Raw genomic sequence first — 19,945 nt, 5'->3', positions numbered from 1 at the left:
TCTAGAGTGACTTTAAAATTAATAACTCCTACCTCATTTACTGTTTTATTATTAATATTACTATTGTTATTATTGTCTTAAGTTGGCTCATCTGTGGTCTGAAACCCAGATTTACATCGCTTACCACCCTTCAGTAGTTTTGTTCTGCACCAGGCAGCCACTGTAATCCACTGATGGAGAAATTAAAATTTCTGGCTTGTAGTGTCAATGGCTAGAATAGCACCCTTCCTCAGTCTGGTTTGATCCACCATCAGTTCATTTGTGTGTGTTTGGCTTCCTTGGTTTCAAGAGAAGTCTGAACTCAGTTGGAGTTACTTTTAGGAAAAAAAAAAACATGTTTTCTCATAAATTGGGTTGGATGGGCAGAGGCTCTCTGAGAGTACATCTCAATTCTTCCACTTTGTCCTCACTGCGCCCTCAGAGCCTTTGGGACCTGCATGGCAGCAACTCCGTTAGGAGTCTGGATAGTCACCTTGAATGACCTAGAACCCCAAGGGTGGAACTCCAGAGAATGCAAAAGTGGGTGTGTGGAGGCCTCTATCCAGAGTAACATGAGCCCCAGGCTGCCACTTCAATTTTGCTTTGGCTTGGTCAAGGGGCCTGGTGTGCTATAACTAGATTAGCAAGTCTTTTATTGGAAAGACCTGGAAATGGCTTCCTCCGTATGGGTCGTATGGTCATCTGGGGTGATTTTTCCTGCTACTAGTGAGATCACGCAGCCAGAGCCCCAGTGGCTCTCTGCAGATAGCTGCCTGGCCTGGCTCTATTCCTTCCCCAGGCTCTCTATGGCTTTGTTTTGGATTGGTCAGAGCTGGCCAAGATTGGGTGATGGGCAGGGATGAATCCTTCAGGCAGCTGCACTGTCCCCTGCTGGAACCTTCCTGGAGGTTGTATAGGGAGATACATTACTTATGAGGAAAAAGGACTCCAGCTCCTGGGGGACCTGTGAATGACCCAGACCAGTAAGTGCGGGGAAATTTTAGAAGCTGAGCTCCCAGCAGACTTCCACAAGTTCCAAGATGGCGGAAAGAGTTGCTGGTTATTCTTTCGATATAAGGTCAGTGGCATCAGCCACCAAAGGGGCGAAAGCAGTACCACAAAGGACATGGTTCTCTGGGGGTACTCTCTTGCTTTCAGGAGAATAGAGCTGTTTGTTTATCCCTGGAGAGTGAAGGGCACATCAGATGAGGATCTACATTGTGCCATTATAATGTCCATCCCTCCATTTTCCTGTCTGTCCAGGCATCCATCCATGAAGTGAAGTGCTGTGTTCGAAAGCAAGAGCCAGCCACAGAACTGGCCCTCAAGGAGATAAGATGTTAAGACTAAAATCAGCACTGAGAGGTGGAACAAAATGCCGATTCCCTGGAAGGAACTAGGTGGAATGTGTGTGTCTGGGGGCTCTTAGGTCAGGCTCTCAGACAAATCTGAGACAGACTTATGTGCAAGAGAATGGTCTTGGGAGCAGCCCCTCAGTGGAGGGAAGAAAGTAGTATTGCAGTGCAGTCATAAGAAATGACTTGGCCAGCCACATGGGCAGCTCTGAGCTGGATGGCCCTTTGAAATTGTTTGACTTGAGGCAAGGGGATTGGTAGGCCTTTATCTCCACCTTGTCCCCACCCCCCCATCCCACATTGACTACCCATTTGGATGTGCATCACTTCCCATTCTCCTACCTCAGGCATAACCTTGGACAAGACAGCTACCTTTGGTTGAAGGTAGTGCTCTAAGAAGGAGTCTGCTGTCAACTTCTGCAGCTGGGGACATCTGGGTGATGTACTATAGCATCCACTCTAGAGAGTTTGGGGATTTGACAGCAAGAGAGAAAAGCAATCTAGCATAAAGGTATGATGGAAGGGGCAATTTAGTTGAGATTCGACAAATATACGAGATCCTGACATCCAGGTATGGTAGGGGTGAGTGAACAACTATAGCAAAGGTGTGTTTTAAGACTAGCAGGTGGAGTTAACTGGTCTGGAGTAATGTCAGTAGGAAGTCCGTCTGGACAGACAGGGGTGCCTTGCTGGAGCACCTTGCTAGGCATTGAGAGTCCTACAAAGTATCTTCTGTATGCCATGTTGGAAATGAGCCAGCAAGGGATTTTTGCTGGTGAGTAACCTACGGGGAGAGCGGGGCTCCAGGGTGAGCATTTTGCCAGCTGTGTGTGGACTGATTTTAAGTGGGAAGACACAAGAGGCAAGGAGACCACTTAGGAGTAAGATGGAGAAGAGGCAGGGAGGTGAGGAATGTGATAGAGGAGGTTGCCTCCAGGCTCCAGGAACTGATTGAATGTGGGTGGTTGGAACTTGGGGAGGAGCCAGTGAGACCACGGAGGTTGTGTCCCAGGAGTTCCACGGGGCTGGGTTAGAAAGGGGAAGGTGAGCTGGACTCTGTGCAGGCGGGGGTGACAATGTGGCCTCTGAGTGGGGCTGAGGGAGCGGACAGAGAGAGGCCTCTTTAGAAGGTGGCAGAGGCTGTATGGTGTGTCTGCTTCCTGGGGCAGCCTGCCTCTCTTTTTATGAAGGCTGTTTTCTTATCTGAGTTCCACCATTTTCTTCATCCAGCCTGGCTTCTCTGTTTGTTTTATTTAACTCTGATAAAGCACTTACTGTGTGCCCATGTCATCTTAAGCATTTTATACATGTCTACCCATTTAATGATCTTATAACCCTATTTATCCCCATTTTACAGTTAAAAAAAAAAAACTAAAATACAGGGTCAGACGACTCCCAAAGTCAGCTTATGAGCAGCAGGGCCTAGAATGCTTTTCACAGCCCTTGGGCTCCGAGCAGCAGTGGTCTTCATGGTAGATTCTCTCAGTCCTGGTGTCCGACTGTCAGACGGCCACATCCTTCCTCCCTCAGGAGGTCACTGAGCCTGTTTTTCTGCTCACTCCTCATGAAAGACCTCACTGCTCCCTTTCTTGGTCACTGCTGTGACCTTACATGCTGTGTCCCTTACTTGCCCTTCATTTTGTTTTCTCTCCCTTAAGACACCAGGGACCATATTACCACCCAGCTCCTAGAGCCGTTAAGCTCCTTAAACACAAACAATGGGTCTTAAGGTTTTAAGACCACACTGATCAAAGCTGGAGGGCAGGAGTATTGGGACCTAGAAGACCAGTTACCCCAACTCCTTCCTTTTAGATGAGGAATTGGGAGGACCAGAGAGGTAGAGTGACTTGCCCAGGGCTGCACAGCAAATTAATTGAGAGAAGCCATTGAAAGGGTTTTGCTTGTTTTTAATATTTGAGACAATTGAAGTTTCAGTAATAGAATTTTTCAATTACTGTTATAGTCATACATTGGATTAACTTTAAAAATAACTTTATGCTAAGAGCTCGTATATGGGCTTTTGGCCTGAAAACGATGACTGCCTTGGGTGGATGCCATTTTTTATCTCATTTACAGAGGAAGAAACTGAGGCGCTGATTGGACAATTAGCTTGGCTAAGGTTACACTGGAAGTAAGAGGCAGAGCTGGGGTTCAAACCCAGGTAGTCCGGCTCCAGACTTGCAGCCGTTAATAGATTTTAACCTTAGTACTGTCTGGCCTCTTTAATGATTCTGAAAAGATATAGAAGTTGTTATGTGAAAAGAATATACAGTATGATTTTGTTTTGTTTTAAGGATGTATATCTGCCTAGAGAACAAGTTGACATGTAGGTATCAGTGTTGGTAGTAGGAACTTCGAGTTGTGGGATTATGGGCGATCCTTTCTACTTCTTTGTGCTTTTCTACATCATCGAATTATATATAGTGAGAAAATATTATTATTTTCATCACAAGATAATTTTATGAGAAGTCTCTGCTCATAGCGGTGAAATGGGTAAAGTAGTGTTCGGGGGATGATAATATAGCTGCAGTATTAGCTTTATTTCTGGCTGGACCATGTAGCTGGGCATTGGAGGTGGCCAGTCAGATGCAGCAGTTATGATTCAAACAAGACATAGAGCTGTAGAACCGGGAAGGACTTTGGAATTCACCCCATTTAGAAGAGGACCATATCTCTGTATGACCCCTGGGTCAGTGCTCCTTCCTCTGTGCTTTGGGGATTCAGGTGACAATGGCATTTGGGGAGAAATACCTACTTGGCAGCTAGGGTTCCTGGAGGTCCATGAGTTGGCAGCCTCGGGGGATAAGAGAAGGAGAGGCACTGGGGGAAGGTTTTAGAGCAGCGGTCTCCAACATTTTTGGCACCAGGGACCGCTGCTCCTTTGAGAATCTGATGCCTGATGATCTGAGGTGTAGCTGAGGTAGAGATGCTAGTGCTGGGGAGTGGCTGCAAATACAGATGAAGCTTTGCTTGCTTGTTAACCCGTCACCTCCTGCTGTGCAGCCCAGTTCCTAGCAGGCCACGGACCACTACCTGTCCATGGCCTGGGGATTGGGGATCCCTGTTTTAGAGGGTCCCAGCCAGAAGGCCACCTGCTTCTGGTGTGGAGATGGGTCCCCAGCAAAGAGAAGTTCTGTCATCATGGGAGGTGGGAAGAGTGTGAGAGCAGAATGCAGGCTCCTGCTTCCTGGGGTTAGGGAGGAAGGTGAGTGGCCAAGACAATTTTTCCAGCTCTGACCATCTAGTTCTGCTCTGTGACCTTCTGAGGTTCTACCCTATGAAATTCTGAAAGTGATTTTGTTTCTTTCTTTGACCAGAGACCACCTGGGAGCGTCCCAGCAGTTCTCCTGGGATTCCAGCCAGCCCTGGCCCTCACAGGAGCTCTCTGCCTCCAACAGGTACTGTCTACACTAGGACAGCCAGCAGGGGCCACACACACGCTTCCATTGGAAAAGCCCAGACTCTGGATCCTGGGATCTAAAACCTGGTTGGCAATCTTATGGACCAAACCTGGGAGGGTTCTGGAGGGGTAGGAGTTCCCGTAAGCCTGTTGCCCTGCAGGATGGTATCTCCCTGGTAGAGCTAGCAACAACCTGGTGGCTCAGCCTCACTCTTGCTCAGGTGCTTAGAGAAGTCAGCTGGGTAAGGTGAGGCCTTAGAGCTCTTACCTGTCTGCCTGTGCAGGGACCCAGAGGCAGGGCAGAACTGTTCTACATGGGTCCCAAAGGCATTGAGGTGTAGAAGTTAAAGGGAGATAGATTTTTATAGAGCAGCTTTCAAACAGAACATTCTGGAAAGGAAATGAGATTCCTTGTGAGGGTATGAGTTTTCCGTCTGCAAAGGTAATCGAGGGGAGGTGATCAAGGTAGATATTCCTGTAATAGGTAAGAAGTTTGTTACTCTTAGGGGACATTGAGTTCTGAGTTCCCAGAAAGTAAGTTGTGAGTCACACAAATAGGGAGAACAGCTTCTGACTTGTCATGGTTTAGGCCGTGTTTTAAATGTCATCTCCTCTGAGAAGCCTTCCCTGACCACTCAATTTAGAGCCCTTGCCCATGACTCTGGATCCCAACAGCAAGCTGTTTCATTGCCCTTCGGAGTACTTCTTCCTGTTGGCTGTCGCTCTCCATGCTAGACTGTATACTCCTGAGGGTGGGGACCTGGTCTCTATTTTTCTTTTATGGAATCCTCAGACCCCAAACAGCCTGGCCTCACTGGTGACTGAATTCATGACTGTCTCTATAGTCACATGGTACGTAAACCTCATTTGTTGGTGTTCAACCTGTAGTTGTCAACCTGGGTGGTTGTGGTTATAAACTAGTATTTAAATGTGAATAGCTTTCAAAATGTGCTGATGGTTGTAGCTGGACAGAGGAGGGAAGGTAGCTAGGAGGGGAGGGCAGAAGCAGCAGCGACATCCACAGCTTATGTGGATGAGAGAGGAGCTGAGAACCTCCTTAACCTTCATGGAACACAAAGTCATCAGAGGTTTAATAGTTTACCTAATGCATCTCAGGTAACCAAAGGAAGAGCTAAAATAATAAGTAATAAGATAATAAGTAATAAGAAATAAAAACTAACTAACCAGACTCTTAAACCCTGGATCGGAGAAGGGAGGGCAGGCACAGCGAGAGAGGGTCAGACTCCCACTTTTCATAGCAGGAGTCTTTAGACATTCTCTACCACTGATACATTAAGAAATCAAAATACAATCAAAGGACATATTTAGGGATATGAAGATTCCCAGAGCAGAACTCAAAACTGAATTGGTGGAAAAACCAACCTTAACTGAGGCATGAGAAAGGGGACGAGTGGGTGTTTCTTACTGAAAATTCTTCTAGGCTTTTAGTTTTTAAAAATTTGTATATCTTTACTTATTTTTTTAAAAAAGGAACTCTTTGTGAGAGTAGAAAATGGAGCATTTTCTCTCACCTTCCTAGGGATCGAATGAGTGCTACATTATCAGACAAGCCCCAGGATTGGACGCATTCAGCCTTCCTACCTGTTGTATGACAATAGGCCCCACTGCCTTCTCTTTTGTTGTTGTTTTCGTGTTTTTTTTTTTTTTTTAACAGTAGGAATGCCAGCATGAATAACGTCAGGTGTGGCCCTCTATCGTGGCTGATTTCAGGCTAGCCAGATGCTAGAAAGAAACTCAGCTGTCTTTTTCTGGCTATAGAGGTCCACAAAGCAGGACAGGACAGGGGCATATGGAAGGGAGGCTGGCACATGTGGAGATGACAGGTACAAACAGCCATAGCCTGCTGTGTGGAGCTGGTCAGGAGTTTGCCCTCTGAGTCAGTGGAGTCACCCTCCAAAGCCCACTCTCCTTGGCAACATCCTCAGGCAGCATCCTGTCTCTTCTCCACTGTTTGTGGGTATCCTCCCCCAGAAAGAGGGCTCGAAGGAGCTGGGTCAGACCCCTGGCCTGATGTCTAGGCATGACAGATTTCTGCCTTCACCCGACAAGCACAGGAAGAGCCCTGTCTGCCCAGCACTGAGCTGGGTGCTGGGGCTCCCAGGGGGCACTGGAAAGGTGGGGAGATGGGTGGAGAGGGTCACATCCACTGATGAGAGCTGGCAAGGTGGCCAAGGTGTTAGAGTGGGCACTGACTGTCCCTCCTCTGCCCCAGTGCTGTGGGCCTAGGATACCTGTTTCCTAAGTCTATGGGAGCCTAGATCTGTTAAGTTCTCTACTGAAAAAGACTTTGTAGTCAAATACAATTGGAAACCTCGTAACCCGCTGTACTCCCCTTTGGAGAGTCAACGTGCACATCAGCGTTCTGAAGGCTCAGAGAAGGCCTGAAATGAAGACACCTGTCTCATTTGGTGCTTCTGCCTTTTTGTTTGTTTGCAACATAAATACAGCAGACCCACCCCCCAACCCCCATATCCATGGGGATATGCTTCAATATGCCCAATGGATACCCAAGACCACAGATAGTATCGAACCCTATAAATACTATGGTTTTCCTTATACATATATACCTATGATAAAGTCGAATTTATAAATTAAGCACAGTGAGAGACTAACAATAACTAATAATAAAATAGAAAAGCTATAACAATATACTGTAATAAAAGTTATGTGAATGTGGCATTTTTAAGTACAATAAGAGTTATTTGAACACAAGCTCTGTAGTACTGAGGCAGTCAATCTGATAAGTGGCTAATGGACATCTCATCCAGCATGGAGATGCTGGGCAAAGGGATGATTCACGTCCTGGGTGGGATGGAGCAGACAGCGTGAGGTTTCGTCGTGCTCCTCAGAACGGCATGCCATTTAAAACTTATGGACTATTTCTGGAATTTTCCATTTAATATTTGTGGACCCTAGTTGACCTCAGGTAACTGAAACCACAGAAAGTGAAACCGCGGGTCGGGGGCTACTGTACATACTTGTTAAGCTTCTGTGGCTCTAGTGTGGTGGTTCTCAGCTCTGGGGTGATTTTGCCTACCAGGGGACATTTGGCAGTGTCTCATTTTTGGCAGTTATGACTGTGGGGTGCTATAGGCATTTAGTGGGTAGAGGCCAGGAATGCTGCTAATGTCCTATAATGCTCCGGAGAGCACAGCCCTTACCAGAAGGCAGGATCCAGCCCCAAATGGTAGTAGTGCCAGGGTCGAACATCTCTGTTCTAGGGTAACTCATAAACAGCACTACTCAGGGGTCACTGGGTGAAGGACCATAGCTCATTGACATGAAAAGCAGCAGTTAAACCTGCAGAACCCTAGTTCTTTGATTCTAAGACCCACCTTTCGACTTTCCCCCACATTTTAATGTCTTGGAAATCAGACACATCCTGCAGTCAGTGGCGCATCCCAGTTTAACTGGAAGCATCTCTTTTTCTTTCTTAGTGTTGCTTAAAATAAGGGCGCCTCTAACAGTCAGTGACATCTTAGATTTGTGAAATTATACTTGGTTAGACTGGGGCTTTGGGCACCTCACTTCTCCTTGCCAGGCCTCACTTTGCCTGTTCATAAATTGAGGACCCGGAGAAAGATCATGGCTGAGGTCCTGTCCATCCCTCCACAGTTTGTGATTCGTGTTGCTCTCTATACAGGGGCATGAACACACATCAACTCCCCATCCACCCTCTGTGATGGAAGGGAAGAGAACCCACCAGTGAGTCTAAAGCAGCATCTGGGATATTTTGATGTCTTTCCTACTTTTTGAACCTAAACTTCATAAGTGAAGAATGAAATAATAGCCACATTGGTATTTCTCTGTAGAGGGGGACACTAGGTTGTTTTCCAGCTAGTCTCTCATTCAGTTTTACAAGCAGCTTTCAGGATATTGAATTTTATTGTTGTGGGGAGAAATAGACTCAATGAGGACATGAGTTCACTTCAAAACTTTACCATCCTCATCCTCCCGCTCCTGGGGTTATTGACTCCTCTCCCGGAGACCACCCAGCCCTGGACCTCAGCCCCTTTTGTTAGGCTTGTGTTTCTGCAAAGCAATAGTAATGAAGTTTCAAACCTTTTTATTCAAAAAATATGCCGGATGCTGTTCTCAGTACTTAGGGTATAGCCACAGACAAGCCAGACCTGTGTGGTCCCTGCTCCCCGAACCTTCATTCTGGTGGGGGAGTTGGACAGATAAGCACACATGAATATGTCGGATTTTCCTTGTGTGTTCTAATGCAGAGAATTAAAATAGGGCAGAGGGACAGAGTGGGCTGGGGTGTCAGGGAAGGTCTCAGTGAGGAAGTGACCGTTCAGGTCAATGTATGTGTATGAGGTTCTAGGGAGTGACCTTGGCATGTGTGAGAATAGAAACTGGGTCAGTGTGGCCAGAGGATGGGGGACAAGAAGGAGAGTGGTAGATGCTGAGGTGGGAGTTGGTTGACGGAGCCTGCCAGGCTTCCCAATGGAATTTCATTCCGAGCACGATGGTCAGTGTAGGAGTAAAAGTGAAATTCAGCAGAGATGTCTTGTCTTCTGAAAAGCTGCCTCCTTGAAGCAGCAGGGTAGCCAGTGGCTCTGTCAGGACTGCTCTGGGGCAACTGTGATAAGGGATGGCATCGTCACCAGCAAGGCAGGTGGGAGGTGGGGACAGTGTGGAAAACTCAGCTGCATTTATTGACCACAGACATCCCATATGGTTGCTCCTGAAGAAGAACTTGGAAAACCAGGTCAGGAAGAATGTCAGTGGGAACCACAAATGAACTCAGCCAAGCCAAGCCAAGCTGAGGCAGCTTCTTCGGGGAAGCAAGAGGGCCAGGAAAGCCATGGGCCTCGGTTTCACTTTTAAGCTGTAGCTTCATGAGCTTCTGGAGAGGGTTTGAAGGGCCACCCACGGACAGGGCTGTCTTTTTCTTTGTGCAAGTTTGTCAGGTGCCGGAAGCACAGCCAGCCAGGTTGTCAGCTGGGAAGAGATCTGGGGTCTTGCCTTGCCCAGTGCTCCTACAAATCGGATTTTGCTTTTTGAATGTTAGATGCTAGTGGGCTCAGCGGTGGCCTGGGACTTTCCCTGCTGGCTTCCTTTATCGCCAGAGTTGTGGGAGCAGTGTTTATTTGGTGACTTTACTAGAGACATTGACTGCCAGGCCTCCTGGGTGAGGTCGGCATTAGTAAAGTTTAAACCCAAACAGAATACCTAAGGTGCTATTCAGTAACCGCTGCAAATATTAAAAATCATCTTTAGACTGGTTTAATATGCAGTGTGGAAGTAATGATTTATAGAGAGAGAAATAGTAACAGGCAGAGGGAAAGAAAATGTGAGTGAAAATGAGGTTCTGGGAGTTTCCTATATGAGTCACTGAGTAGAATGAATGACTGTATAGAGTGGCGCTGTCTAGTACAGCTTTCTATGATCATGGACATGTTCTATATCTATACTGTCCGATATGGCAGCAACTAACCACAAACTGTTCGTGGATACTGGAGATATTACTCGTGTTCCTGAGGAACTGATTTAATTTGGCTTAATTTAATAACTTTTGGGGGAATAATTTTAGATTCACAGAAACATTGTGAAGACAGTACAGAGAGTTCTTGTATACCCTTTACTCAGTTCTGTCGATGTTAACATCCTACATAACCATGGTACATTTTCAAAACTAAGAAATGAAAGTTACTCCTGACTATTAATGAAAACTAGATTTCATTTGATTTCACCAATTTTTTCAGGTGTTTTTTTTTTTCTTTTTTCTGTTCTAGGATCCAATCCTGGATATCACATTTCATTTAGATTTTGTATCACATTGCATTTCAATTTTATTTAAGTTTAATTTTTTATCATTTAAATAGCCACTCTTGGCTAGTGGCTACCTTATCAGACAAGACAGGTGTGGAGAGTGAATGCCTTTCTCAGCTTCTGGGCCTGGGATGTATGTTGAGCCCACATTTGTGTTTTTTTTTTAAGGATAGAGGAAATCTTTTATTGAGTTGCCCGTGGAGGGAGGGTTTTTTTCTGGGAACCTAGTTCAAGTTCTGGCCTTTTCCTGACTTGGAGCTGGAGCCCACTGAGGGATCGTCCTCAGGTAAGCAACCTGCCTCCAGCAGCCGCAGAGAAGCCAGATAGATCAAAGTGAGTGGGAGAGTTCCAATGCAGAGCAGGGAGAGCCTGCCTGTGAGCCTGTGGAGCCAGCCGGGAGTGTGTGCAAACAGATAGTGTGTTTGTTTCTCCTGAGCAGAAGTCCCCTGGGATGGGGCACCAGAACCCAGGGCCTCAGCTGCACCACACTTTCTTCTCCAGATGAAGAAGCCCTGAACAGCTATCTTCTCTGATGCAGGACCAAAGTGGGACCTTGGCTCATTGCAGAATTAGCAAGTTGCCAGGTCCAGAGAGACATCCATGGCCCTCACCACTGACTTCAGGGAAGGCCATGACACCTCCTGTTGGAAGGGGCTTACATGTTCCTTTAGAAACTGATCTTGTCACCAAGGCACTAGGGGACCTTACTATGGCCTGTTTAACCTTTGATGGCTTGAAGAAAGGTTTTCAACTATTCACAGTCCCCTGGACAAAAGTATTGTGAGTTCTGTTTTGGGGGATACAGTTTACATCATAGACAACCGGGAGAGACAGTGAGGACCAGGTGGCCAGCTAGCTATTTCCAGACCAGGAGGCTATAAATGTAAAACTGCTCCTCTAAAAAGACTAGGGTAGAGGTTACATACTCCTAAGAAGTTGAGTGTGATGCTGGAAGTTGCTCTTTCAGGGTGGTGGTGGGAAGTCGCTAGGCAGTGACTATATCTTCAGGGATGCTGAGCACAAAACTGGCTTGTGTTTGCGTGACTTCTTCCAAAACCTGCCTCCCTACAGCCAGCGCTGTGATTCTCAAAGTGAGTTCCATGGTATTCCTGAGTATTCTGCCCCAAACAGATCTGATGTCCCTATAAGTGTAGGAATACTGTAAACTGTTGCTTTGTTTGAGACCCACAGAGCCCATCAGCATTATTTTAAAAGGCCTACTGTAAACAAACCAATTTAAATCTGAATAATGGGGGACATTTGTCCCAAATTCTTTGGACGCTTGACTTTCACTGCTTATCATTAAACATCCTGCAGAATCAGTGTTGTGTGTCACCGACCTAGGGAGACATTGCATTCCACCCACTGAACACGCAGTGGTGGGAGGGAGGGAGAAAGGAGGAAGGGCGGTGGGTAAGGATTTCAGGAACAAGGCCTCTGGGCGCCCAGTTGTCTTAACATTGAGGAAAGAAGTTCCTGTGTTTATTCCAGAGAGAGGGGAGATTCGGCCAGACTTATAGGAGGCAGGAGGGGCGCGTCCAGGGCTGATGTTCTTGTTTGGAAGAGTAGTTTACTCTTTGGGGTTCTTCAGGGAGCAGGGACCTGGACAGCGGGGCTTGGAAGATGGAACTTTCTGTGGGGGGATTGGAACTGGGAGGTGGAAGCTCAGCTACTGGGAAGGTGAATTCTGGGCGGCAGAGTCACTTCAAGAGCTCTTCTCTGCTGCTTGATGTCTCTCTACAGCTCTTCCTATGCTGCTGCTTTCCTGTTTTCCTCTCCCCTAGGCTCCGAAGACCTCCTTCTCCTCCTTTCGACCCAAATACCTGTCCCCTCCTCTCATACACATCTCCCAGGCCCTTTCTCTGCCCATCTGTGTAACTTCCCAAAAAGAGAAATGAAATGAGTGCATGAGTGTTTATATTTGTATCTGAAGTTACTAAAGTTACAAGATAGAATTTTTTGTTCCCTTTTCTTATCTTAAAAAACAGCTGAATTTGGCTTTTTACGTTTTTTTCTTATATCCCCAAACTGAATTATGTTTCTTATAGTTATGAGTACTCCTTGATCAATTTCATTTTATTTTATTTTTCCCTGGATGCCTGAGGCCTCAGGAGCACCCACTTCTGGCCTCATCTGTTTTGTATCTAACCCTTGGTAAGCTGGGAGCGCAGAGGACTGGGAATGCCAATTTTTAAGAATGCTTGTAGGTGACCATAACTGTTTAGACCTCCACTGATCACTTTTTTGAATGTGTCTGGCACCGAGAGTGAAATGCAGGAAGACAGGGTGTCAGAAGAGAGCTGCTGTGTGGGGAGAAATGGTTGAATGGAAAATTATTTTTTCTTCTCCAGTAATTGTTTTGACATGAGCAGTAATTAGCCAACAGCTGACAGACCAGAACTGAAGTGAGAACAAGAGAGTGGATTAGGGGCAAAATGCCCCTGCATTAGGCAGGTTCTGGCTGCCGTTAGCGTGGCAGGCTGTGAGCCTGGGGGACGCTGGAAGCAGAAGAAAGAGAGTGGTGTATTGAGGGAGCACATTTGAAGTGCTGTGAAGGGAGTAAGAAGGGGTCCCCCTTGGTTTACAGAGACCCGACACCATCAAAGATAGTGACTGATTCTAAACTAAGGCCTACTCAGGTAAGAGCTTACATATTTTATTTTCATAGTCAAATTGAATTGTGGTTCTGTTTTTTCTTGTTGTTGATAGATTTTAGGATGAGGGTAATGTTGACTTTGTTAAACTGGGAAACTTAACCACATGTTTCTATGCTATGGTACAGTTCGTGCCTAGGAATTTATTTGTTGAGAGTTTAAACAAACTTGCCCATACAACCATCTGGGTCCAGTGCCTTTTAGAGAGAGGCCATTTTTCAAAGTTTTTACTCATTTTGGTGTTTCTAGTGTCCTTTGAAATGACTTTGATAATTTGAACCTTATGGAAAGTTTCGTATCTATTAGCTTAGAATTATAAATCATATGCTGTTACATTTTTAAAATCTCTGCTATGTTGGTTGTACTTATGTTTTCTTATTCTCAATTCTGAGCATTCGTGTTCCCTTTCACTCTCAAATGACACAGGCTGGTCTGCCTTTTTTATTGTTGTGATTCCTACTGCCCCCGCCCCCCGCCGCCCACACACAGAACCAGCCAAGGTTGCTAATGTTATCCTGTCTCCTAACTCATTAATTTCTCTCGAGATACACACACACACACGTACACACACGTACACACACACGTACACATATGTGTATATGTGTTTGTATACATATATGTGTATATACTTATATACACACATATATGTATATGTATGTGTGTGTTTGTGTGTGTGTGTATATATATATATTATGTTTTCTTTTGGTTTATTTTATTGCCTTTAGAAATTTTTTTCTGAATTCTTAAATGTTTGGTTCATTTTTTATTTCTCCTTGGCTTTGGTAATGAAATAATTAAGGCTATAGATTTTCCTCAAATATGATTTGGGCCTTGTCCCATTTTTGATATGTTCTTCCTCATTATCATCTAAATATTATGTAATTATTGTTTAAAATCTCTCTTTGGCCTGAGATTATTTAAGATGGCACTTCTTAAATTTCCAAGCATTTGGGAGTTGTAGGGGTGGGGGGACTTTATGTATTTGTTCTTTTGTTATTAATGTCTACTTTTATTGCTTTCTGGTCAAATGTGTCTTGTGTTATACATGCCTTTTACAATTTAGTGATTCTTTATTTGTGGCTTAAACATGCCCAACTTTTTTTTTTTTTTTAATGTTCCATGGCTTCTTGGCCAAAGATATTATCTTTGTTTGTAGAGTATCATGTTTCATACATCTAGTTCAATCAGCGACCGAGATTTTCCACTTGCTTACTTTTGTCTGCTAATCGGTCATAGACTGAAAGCGGCGTATTCAGATTTTCTACTATTCTCTTTAGATTCTCCAGTGTTTGTGTTTTTCCGATTTCAGTGCTATGCTGCTTGATAAGTAAAATTTCTCAAACGTTATGCCTTCATGGCGGGTTATATTTAACATCAGTCTAATGTCCTTACTGGTACAGCGTATGCCGATAGGAGCAGGTTGCCCATGCCCTCCCCCACAACTTTGGCGTGGCATTCTCCAAAGCTCTTGGAATCCTGTCCCACCACCCTTTTTACCTGGGGGACTCATGGATAGTGTCAGCATTTGAGCAGTTGCCTGAGTGGGGCGAGTGTAGACCAAGACTATAGCCGGCCTCACAGGGTTAGTTGTATCTGTTGCTCCACAGGACACTGGCCGGGGGGCCAGCTCTGTGCCCTGTATTCTGTTGTACTAGTGCGTCTGTGCCCACCCTTCATCCAGAGCACTGGCCCAACCCTGCAGATCAGGGAGCAGCCCAGGTGCCCGCAGGAATTTATTGAGTGTGACTCTGCTCACAGGTGGCCCTGGATGTTTCACTGCAAACAGTGAAGGATGGGGGTCACCCCACGGCATGACAAAAGGTTCTCCATGGGGCAGCCTTCCTCACCCATTGCTCGCCACCAGCCCTTGCCACTCCAAATGAGTAGGTGTTACTGACTTTCAGTCATTCTCCTCTTTGCTTCCTGCCACACACTGCAGAGCTCTCTCAGCAAGAACCGTGAGTTGGACATCAGTTTGTGCATATTTCTCTGGTCTGACCTGCACAGTGTATATGTTGTAGTAATTCCTCCATGGCTGGGCATGAGGCAGACATGCTTTCCTGGTCTCCGGAGATCATGCAGGCTCGGGGTTCAAGGCGACTAGATTTAAGGAACAAAAACAGTGACCCTCCCCTCTCTCCATCCTTCCCTTCTTTTTTCATGAAGTCCTTTTTAACTTACAGATCCTTTTTGCAAATATCGTCTCCTTTGATTCTCGTAACAACAAAGTGGGGTTGGAGACGGGGTAGAATTGTCCCCATTTTACAGATACAGAAGCTGAAGCTTCTGGAGGAGAGACCACTCTGTAAGCTCATGTTACTGTACCCGTGAGAAAGCAGTGGCGCCTCTGGGAACTGAGATTGCATGGGCTGCATTTTATAAAATGTTGTATCACGTTTAAGGCATTTGTGATGTCAAGAACACGCAGTGGTGTTGGGCTTCAGAGTGACTGTAATGGAAGTATTTATGCCACAGAAATAGGCAAATGCTATAAACCAGGGCTCCCCAACTCCCCCTTCCCCCTGCCCTTCCTTGGAGAGCAGGTCTATCAGCTCATATTGGGAGTATGAGTGAATGTCATAGAGGTAGATTTTTAGAACCTTGTTTTTTCGGTTTTTTGTTTTTTTTAATTTTGGGAAAATGAACTCAAGAAGGATGTCATATGATCACCTGGCTATTAATTGGCCAAGCCAGATGTCATGGAAAACCAGTAAACACAGTCCTCTTTCCATTCACCAATAATACACTGCCGTGAGGGTGAGGGCGAGAGTGGAAAGGTCCTCAGAGAGAAGTTTGTCAGGGGAATTGCAGGCAGGTGCTGACAGGGACTCCTCCAGAGAGAGAGAGAGAGAGAGAGAGGGAGAGAGAGAGAGAGAGAGAGAGAGATTAGACCCGTGATCAGCACCAGTAACCAAAGCTGATGTGGCACTTTCGGTGATGGCCATTGGGCTGTCATGTCCTTACCCCCTATAAGCACATTCCTTTTCCTCTCTGGTTCTAAAAGAAACTCGTTCCCCCCAGAGTTCAGTAATTGAGTGCTAGGAATTACAGAGAGGCTCTCAACCCATTTCCAGCTCTGCAAATAATGGTAAGATCCTGAGAGATGGTCCTAGCTGTGTAAGACCTCTCAGAACCAGGCAATGAGGTGGGAGAAGGGGCCACAATCACAGTACGTCAGAGGTGCCCATCTGTGGCCAGTCCAGCATCTGAGCAGTGTTTCTGTGCCCGCAGTGAATGGATACCACGCATCAGGGATCCCAGCGCACCCTCCTGAGACTGCCCACATGAGTGTCCGAAAATCCACCGGCGATCCCCAGGTAAGGGGTTCTGTTACAGCAGGGAGGGGTAGGTGTTTAGGTAAGCCCAGGGAGGTGTCATTAAAATGGGTACATCGTGGGGGTCCAGGTGCCGACAGTCCACTTCTGCCCCAAGTAGAAAGTGGTTGGTCTATCTGGGTCATTCCAGCGTCCTGTGATTGGGGGAGAGTGGGCCGTTGTGGCTTGTTTGGTTTTCTCTAGAAGTTGACAGTGGTTTTGAGTGGGGAGAGGTGATGGGATTATAACTGTTGTTAGTGTGAAGGGCTCCATTCTGTTGTCTGGATTCCTGATACACAGAGTCTAGGTTTCCGGAGACTCTAAGAATATGGAGGAGGTCAGGCCATTTTCCTTTTCACCCTTAGACTTCACCGAGAATGGAATTTTATAAAATGTTGTAATAATCTAGCATAGAGACAGTAATGGGATGGAAAGAAATGAGAGTATATTTTAAGATTCCCAAACTGCTTTTGCATTCATCATCTCAGCTGACACTTGTGCAAATGCATGAGGTAGGTGTTCCAAGCATTCCCATGTTACAGATGGGGTCGCTGCGGCGCAGACTGGTTAAGTGACTCACACAGGGTGACATAATTGCTCAGACTGGGCCTTGATGCCACGCCCCATGGTTCTCAGTTGCATTAAGCTGGATCTAAGGAACTGAGGACTTGTCTTATTTAGTCTGCCCATAAATTATCAAGATGTTTTCAGTGAAGCCTCCAGACTCCACCAACCTTTCTCAGGAATTAAAATGCCACGCCCCAACAGTGCTGCTGCTGCTGCTGCTGCTGCTGCTGCTAACAGCTGCTTGTTATCAACAACAGTGGGTAGTATGTGCCAGGCACTGAAAGAAAGATCTTGGGGTCTGTTACTGCAGTTGGCTAAAATGTGACACTTAGCTCTAATACAGGCAAGAGTGCTAATTTCCAGAAACATAATTAAGTTGTTGTCTTAGTAAGCTGAGCACTGGGCTCAGCTTCAGTTCAGTTGAAACTCTGGGAAAGAATTTGGACATCCATGTGGGCCAAGACTTCTTATATTTGAATGGACTGAAGAATCACCTGAGCCTCTTGCTAGAGTGGAGATTCTGATTCAGGAGGGAGCCAAAGTTCTGTTTCCAACCAGCACTTGGGTGACGCTGCTGTTTAGAGAATGCGCCTTGGGTAGTGAGGATGTAGGTACAGTTGATGGTGCACAGCATGTGGGTGTGTCCCCTCTCTCCCCAGCTCACAGCACACATCATAGCCTTGGCCTTGTGTGTTTCCAGCTGAGCCACCAGGCAGCCTCCCAAACATAGCCTCTGTCAGTCTGTTTGAAATGAAACTTATTTACCACCTGACTACAGAACGTTTTCTGAAGACATCAGTCTAAGTTCTGCCGTGGTTTATCAACAACTGAAAAAGCTGGTGGTGCCCTGGATATCATCAGGAACAGTATTAGAAGAACTGCCCCCCTCCCCACCCATCATTTTTCCTTCCTTCCCTAGTAGAACATGGCTCTCCCCACCCCAAAATGCTGCTCAACCACTTAAAACAAAATGTATTTTGATAGAACCTTCTCAGAGCCACTTGACACAGTGTGCCATAGCTTTTGACCCAGGACTCTCCCGTCCAACATCTGTTCTTGCCACTCAAGGATTCTGATTTATGTGTGAAGCTGTTTACTCAAGCAATATTTACAGCATTACAACATTGGACCCAGCCTAACTGTCCAGCAACAGGGGATGGGTAAAATGTATTATGGCACTGAACATCCAGCCAGCCAATGATATTATGCAGCCATAAACTGCATTTTTCTGAAGAAAAGGTAATGATTTAGGAAAACGCTGGAAACATAATATTGAGTGGGAAAAGCAGAACATAGACTGCATATACAGTCAGTCTTATTTAGGAGGAGGAAATCTATAATATATGAAGACAGATGACTGGAAGGAAAATAAGCCAGGTTATTGATGGTGGTTCAGTCTGCATCTGAGACTATGATCTCCAATAGGGGACATTTGGCAATGTTTGGGGATATTTTGGTTATCATAACAGGGCGGTGGGGAGGTAGTGGGGGTGGTTACTGCTGGCTTCTAATGAGTAAAGTCTAGGGATATTACTAACTGTCCCACAATGCATGGAACAGCTCCAATCACCAAAGAGTTATCCAGTTTGTAAAGGTAAATGGTGCTGAGGTTAAGAAACCTTGGTCTAAGGTAATTTTTATATTTTTTATACTTTTCAATATTTTTCAAATTTCCTAAAATGAATAAATTTTACTTTTATAGAAACAGATACATGTAGTGAGCATTATTTAAAAATAAAAATAGTTCGAAGCCAGGTACTGATATTGGGGCTGCGGGGCAGGTCAGCTCCCAGGCCTGGGCAAGCAGTGACTGCCTCAGGACAGGTAGAGTTATTTTGGTTTTGGATGATAATGTTGAGAGTTGAGGTGTCATCAAAGTAACAAAAATAGATAATGTAGTAAATGGAAAGAGCAAATATACACTTGTTGGCAGGTTCCCAGAACTATAAGGTAGAATGTTATTCTCATAGGTTGTGACAGGGTTGGTGACCCTATGAAGCTGGCTGTCCACGAAGGTGCTAGAGGCCAGTCACGGAAATAGGATAAGAAGGTTTGATATTTACAGAGAATTCTACCAGCAGATGATCCCCGAAATATTATACAGCTCTCTTTAGTCTGTGCGGTATTTACTCATGCTATCCTAGCCTGTCAGTTATAATTAGTAACACTTATTACTTACTATTGGAAGAAGGAATGAATGAGCAAATGAACACATGGACATTTGAGATGCAGGGTTGGATGGTGGTAAGAAACTGTTCAAATCCCTGTTGTGTTCTTTTTCTGCTACTTGGTAGCTGCCCCTCCTTGAATAAAGGAATCAGGAAAATTAGAATGTTGGAGTGGGGATGAGGATGGGGAGTATACCTAATCTTTATGGAAACCAGGATTTGTGTCCCCACTGTGACCGGTCAAGGCTTGGTGTCAGCCCCTGGAGAGCCTGCCTCTCCTTTTCCCAGTCCTGGGAGAGCTTCACTGCTGGAAACAGGTGGTGATGATCTGGTGCCACCCAGTGGAGGTTTTCAAGTCTGCAGCCCTCTTCAGGCTGCCTGGGGACTAGACTAGATAAATGGGGCCTGCCTGATGGGGAGATAGGAGGATCAAAGGCAGATCAATCTTGCTGGCCTTTGTAGAATCATGCCTGCCTGTCTGGGGCTGTGGTGCTAGGGTCCCTTTCCGATCCCTGAGCGAGTATAGGGAGGGCAAGGGACCTGCCCACCCGTGTCCAAGAATTTCTGTGACCGCCTTTCAATTGTTCTGACTTCCCTTGAACTTCTCCCCAGAAGACATAGGGGAGGGAAAAGGGGAAACTTAAGAGACCCACCAGAGAATGGAGTTTGAGGTAGAGAAAGACCTAAAATTCTGAGAGCTCATTCA

General features: G+C 45.7%; 1 protein-coding gene across 4 annotated transcripts in view; it reads left to right on the top strand.

Moving 5' to 3' along the window:
- GAS7 (growth arrest specific 7) overlaps positions 1-19,945 on the top strand; it is a 204,732-nt gene that overhangs the window by 140,288 nt on the left and 44,499 nt on the right. For 2 of the 4 annotated variants that reach the window (XM_039847349.1, XM_039847351.1), the window contains exons 3-4: positions 4,652-4,732; positions 16,422-16,507. In XM_039847349.1, coding sequence (XP_039703283.1) covers positions 4,652-4,732; positions 16,422-16,507 — 167 coding nt within the window. Of the gene's footprint in view, positions 1-4,651; positions 4,733-10,563; positions 13,176-16,421; positions 16,508-19,945 lie in introns of those variants that run through there. The other 2 variants (XM_039847352.1, XM_039847350.1) reach the window with 2 other exon arrangements.

This window comes from Pteropus medius, unplaced genomic scaffold (assembly GCF_902729225.1).
Source record: "Pteropus medius unplaced genomic scaffold, Ma_sr-lr_union100, whole genome shotgun sequence".
Lineage (NCBI taxonomy): Eukaryota > Metazoa > Chordata > Mammalia > Chiroptera > Pteropodidae > Pteropus > Pteropus medius.
This window is presented reverse-complemented; position numbering and strand designations above follow the sequence as displayed.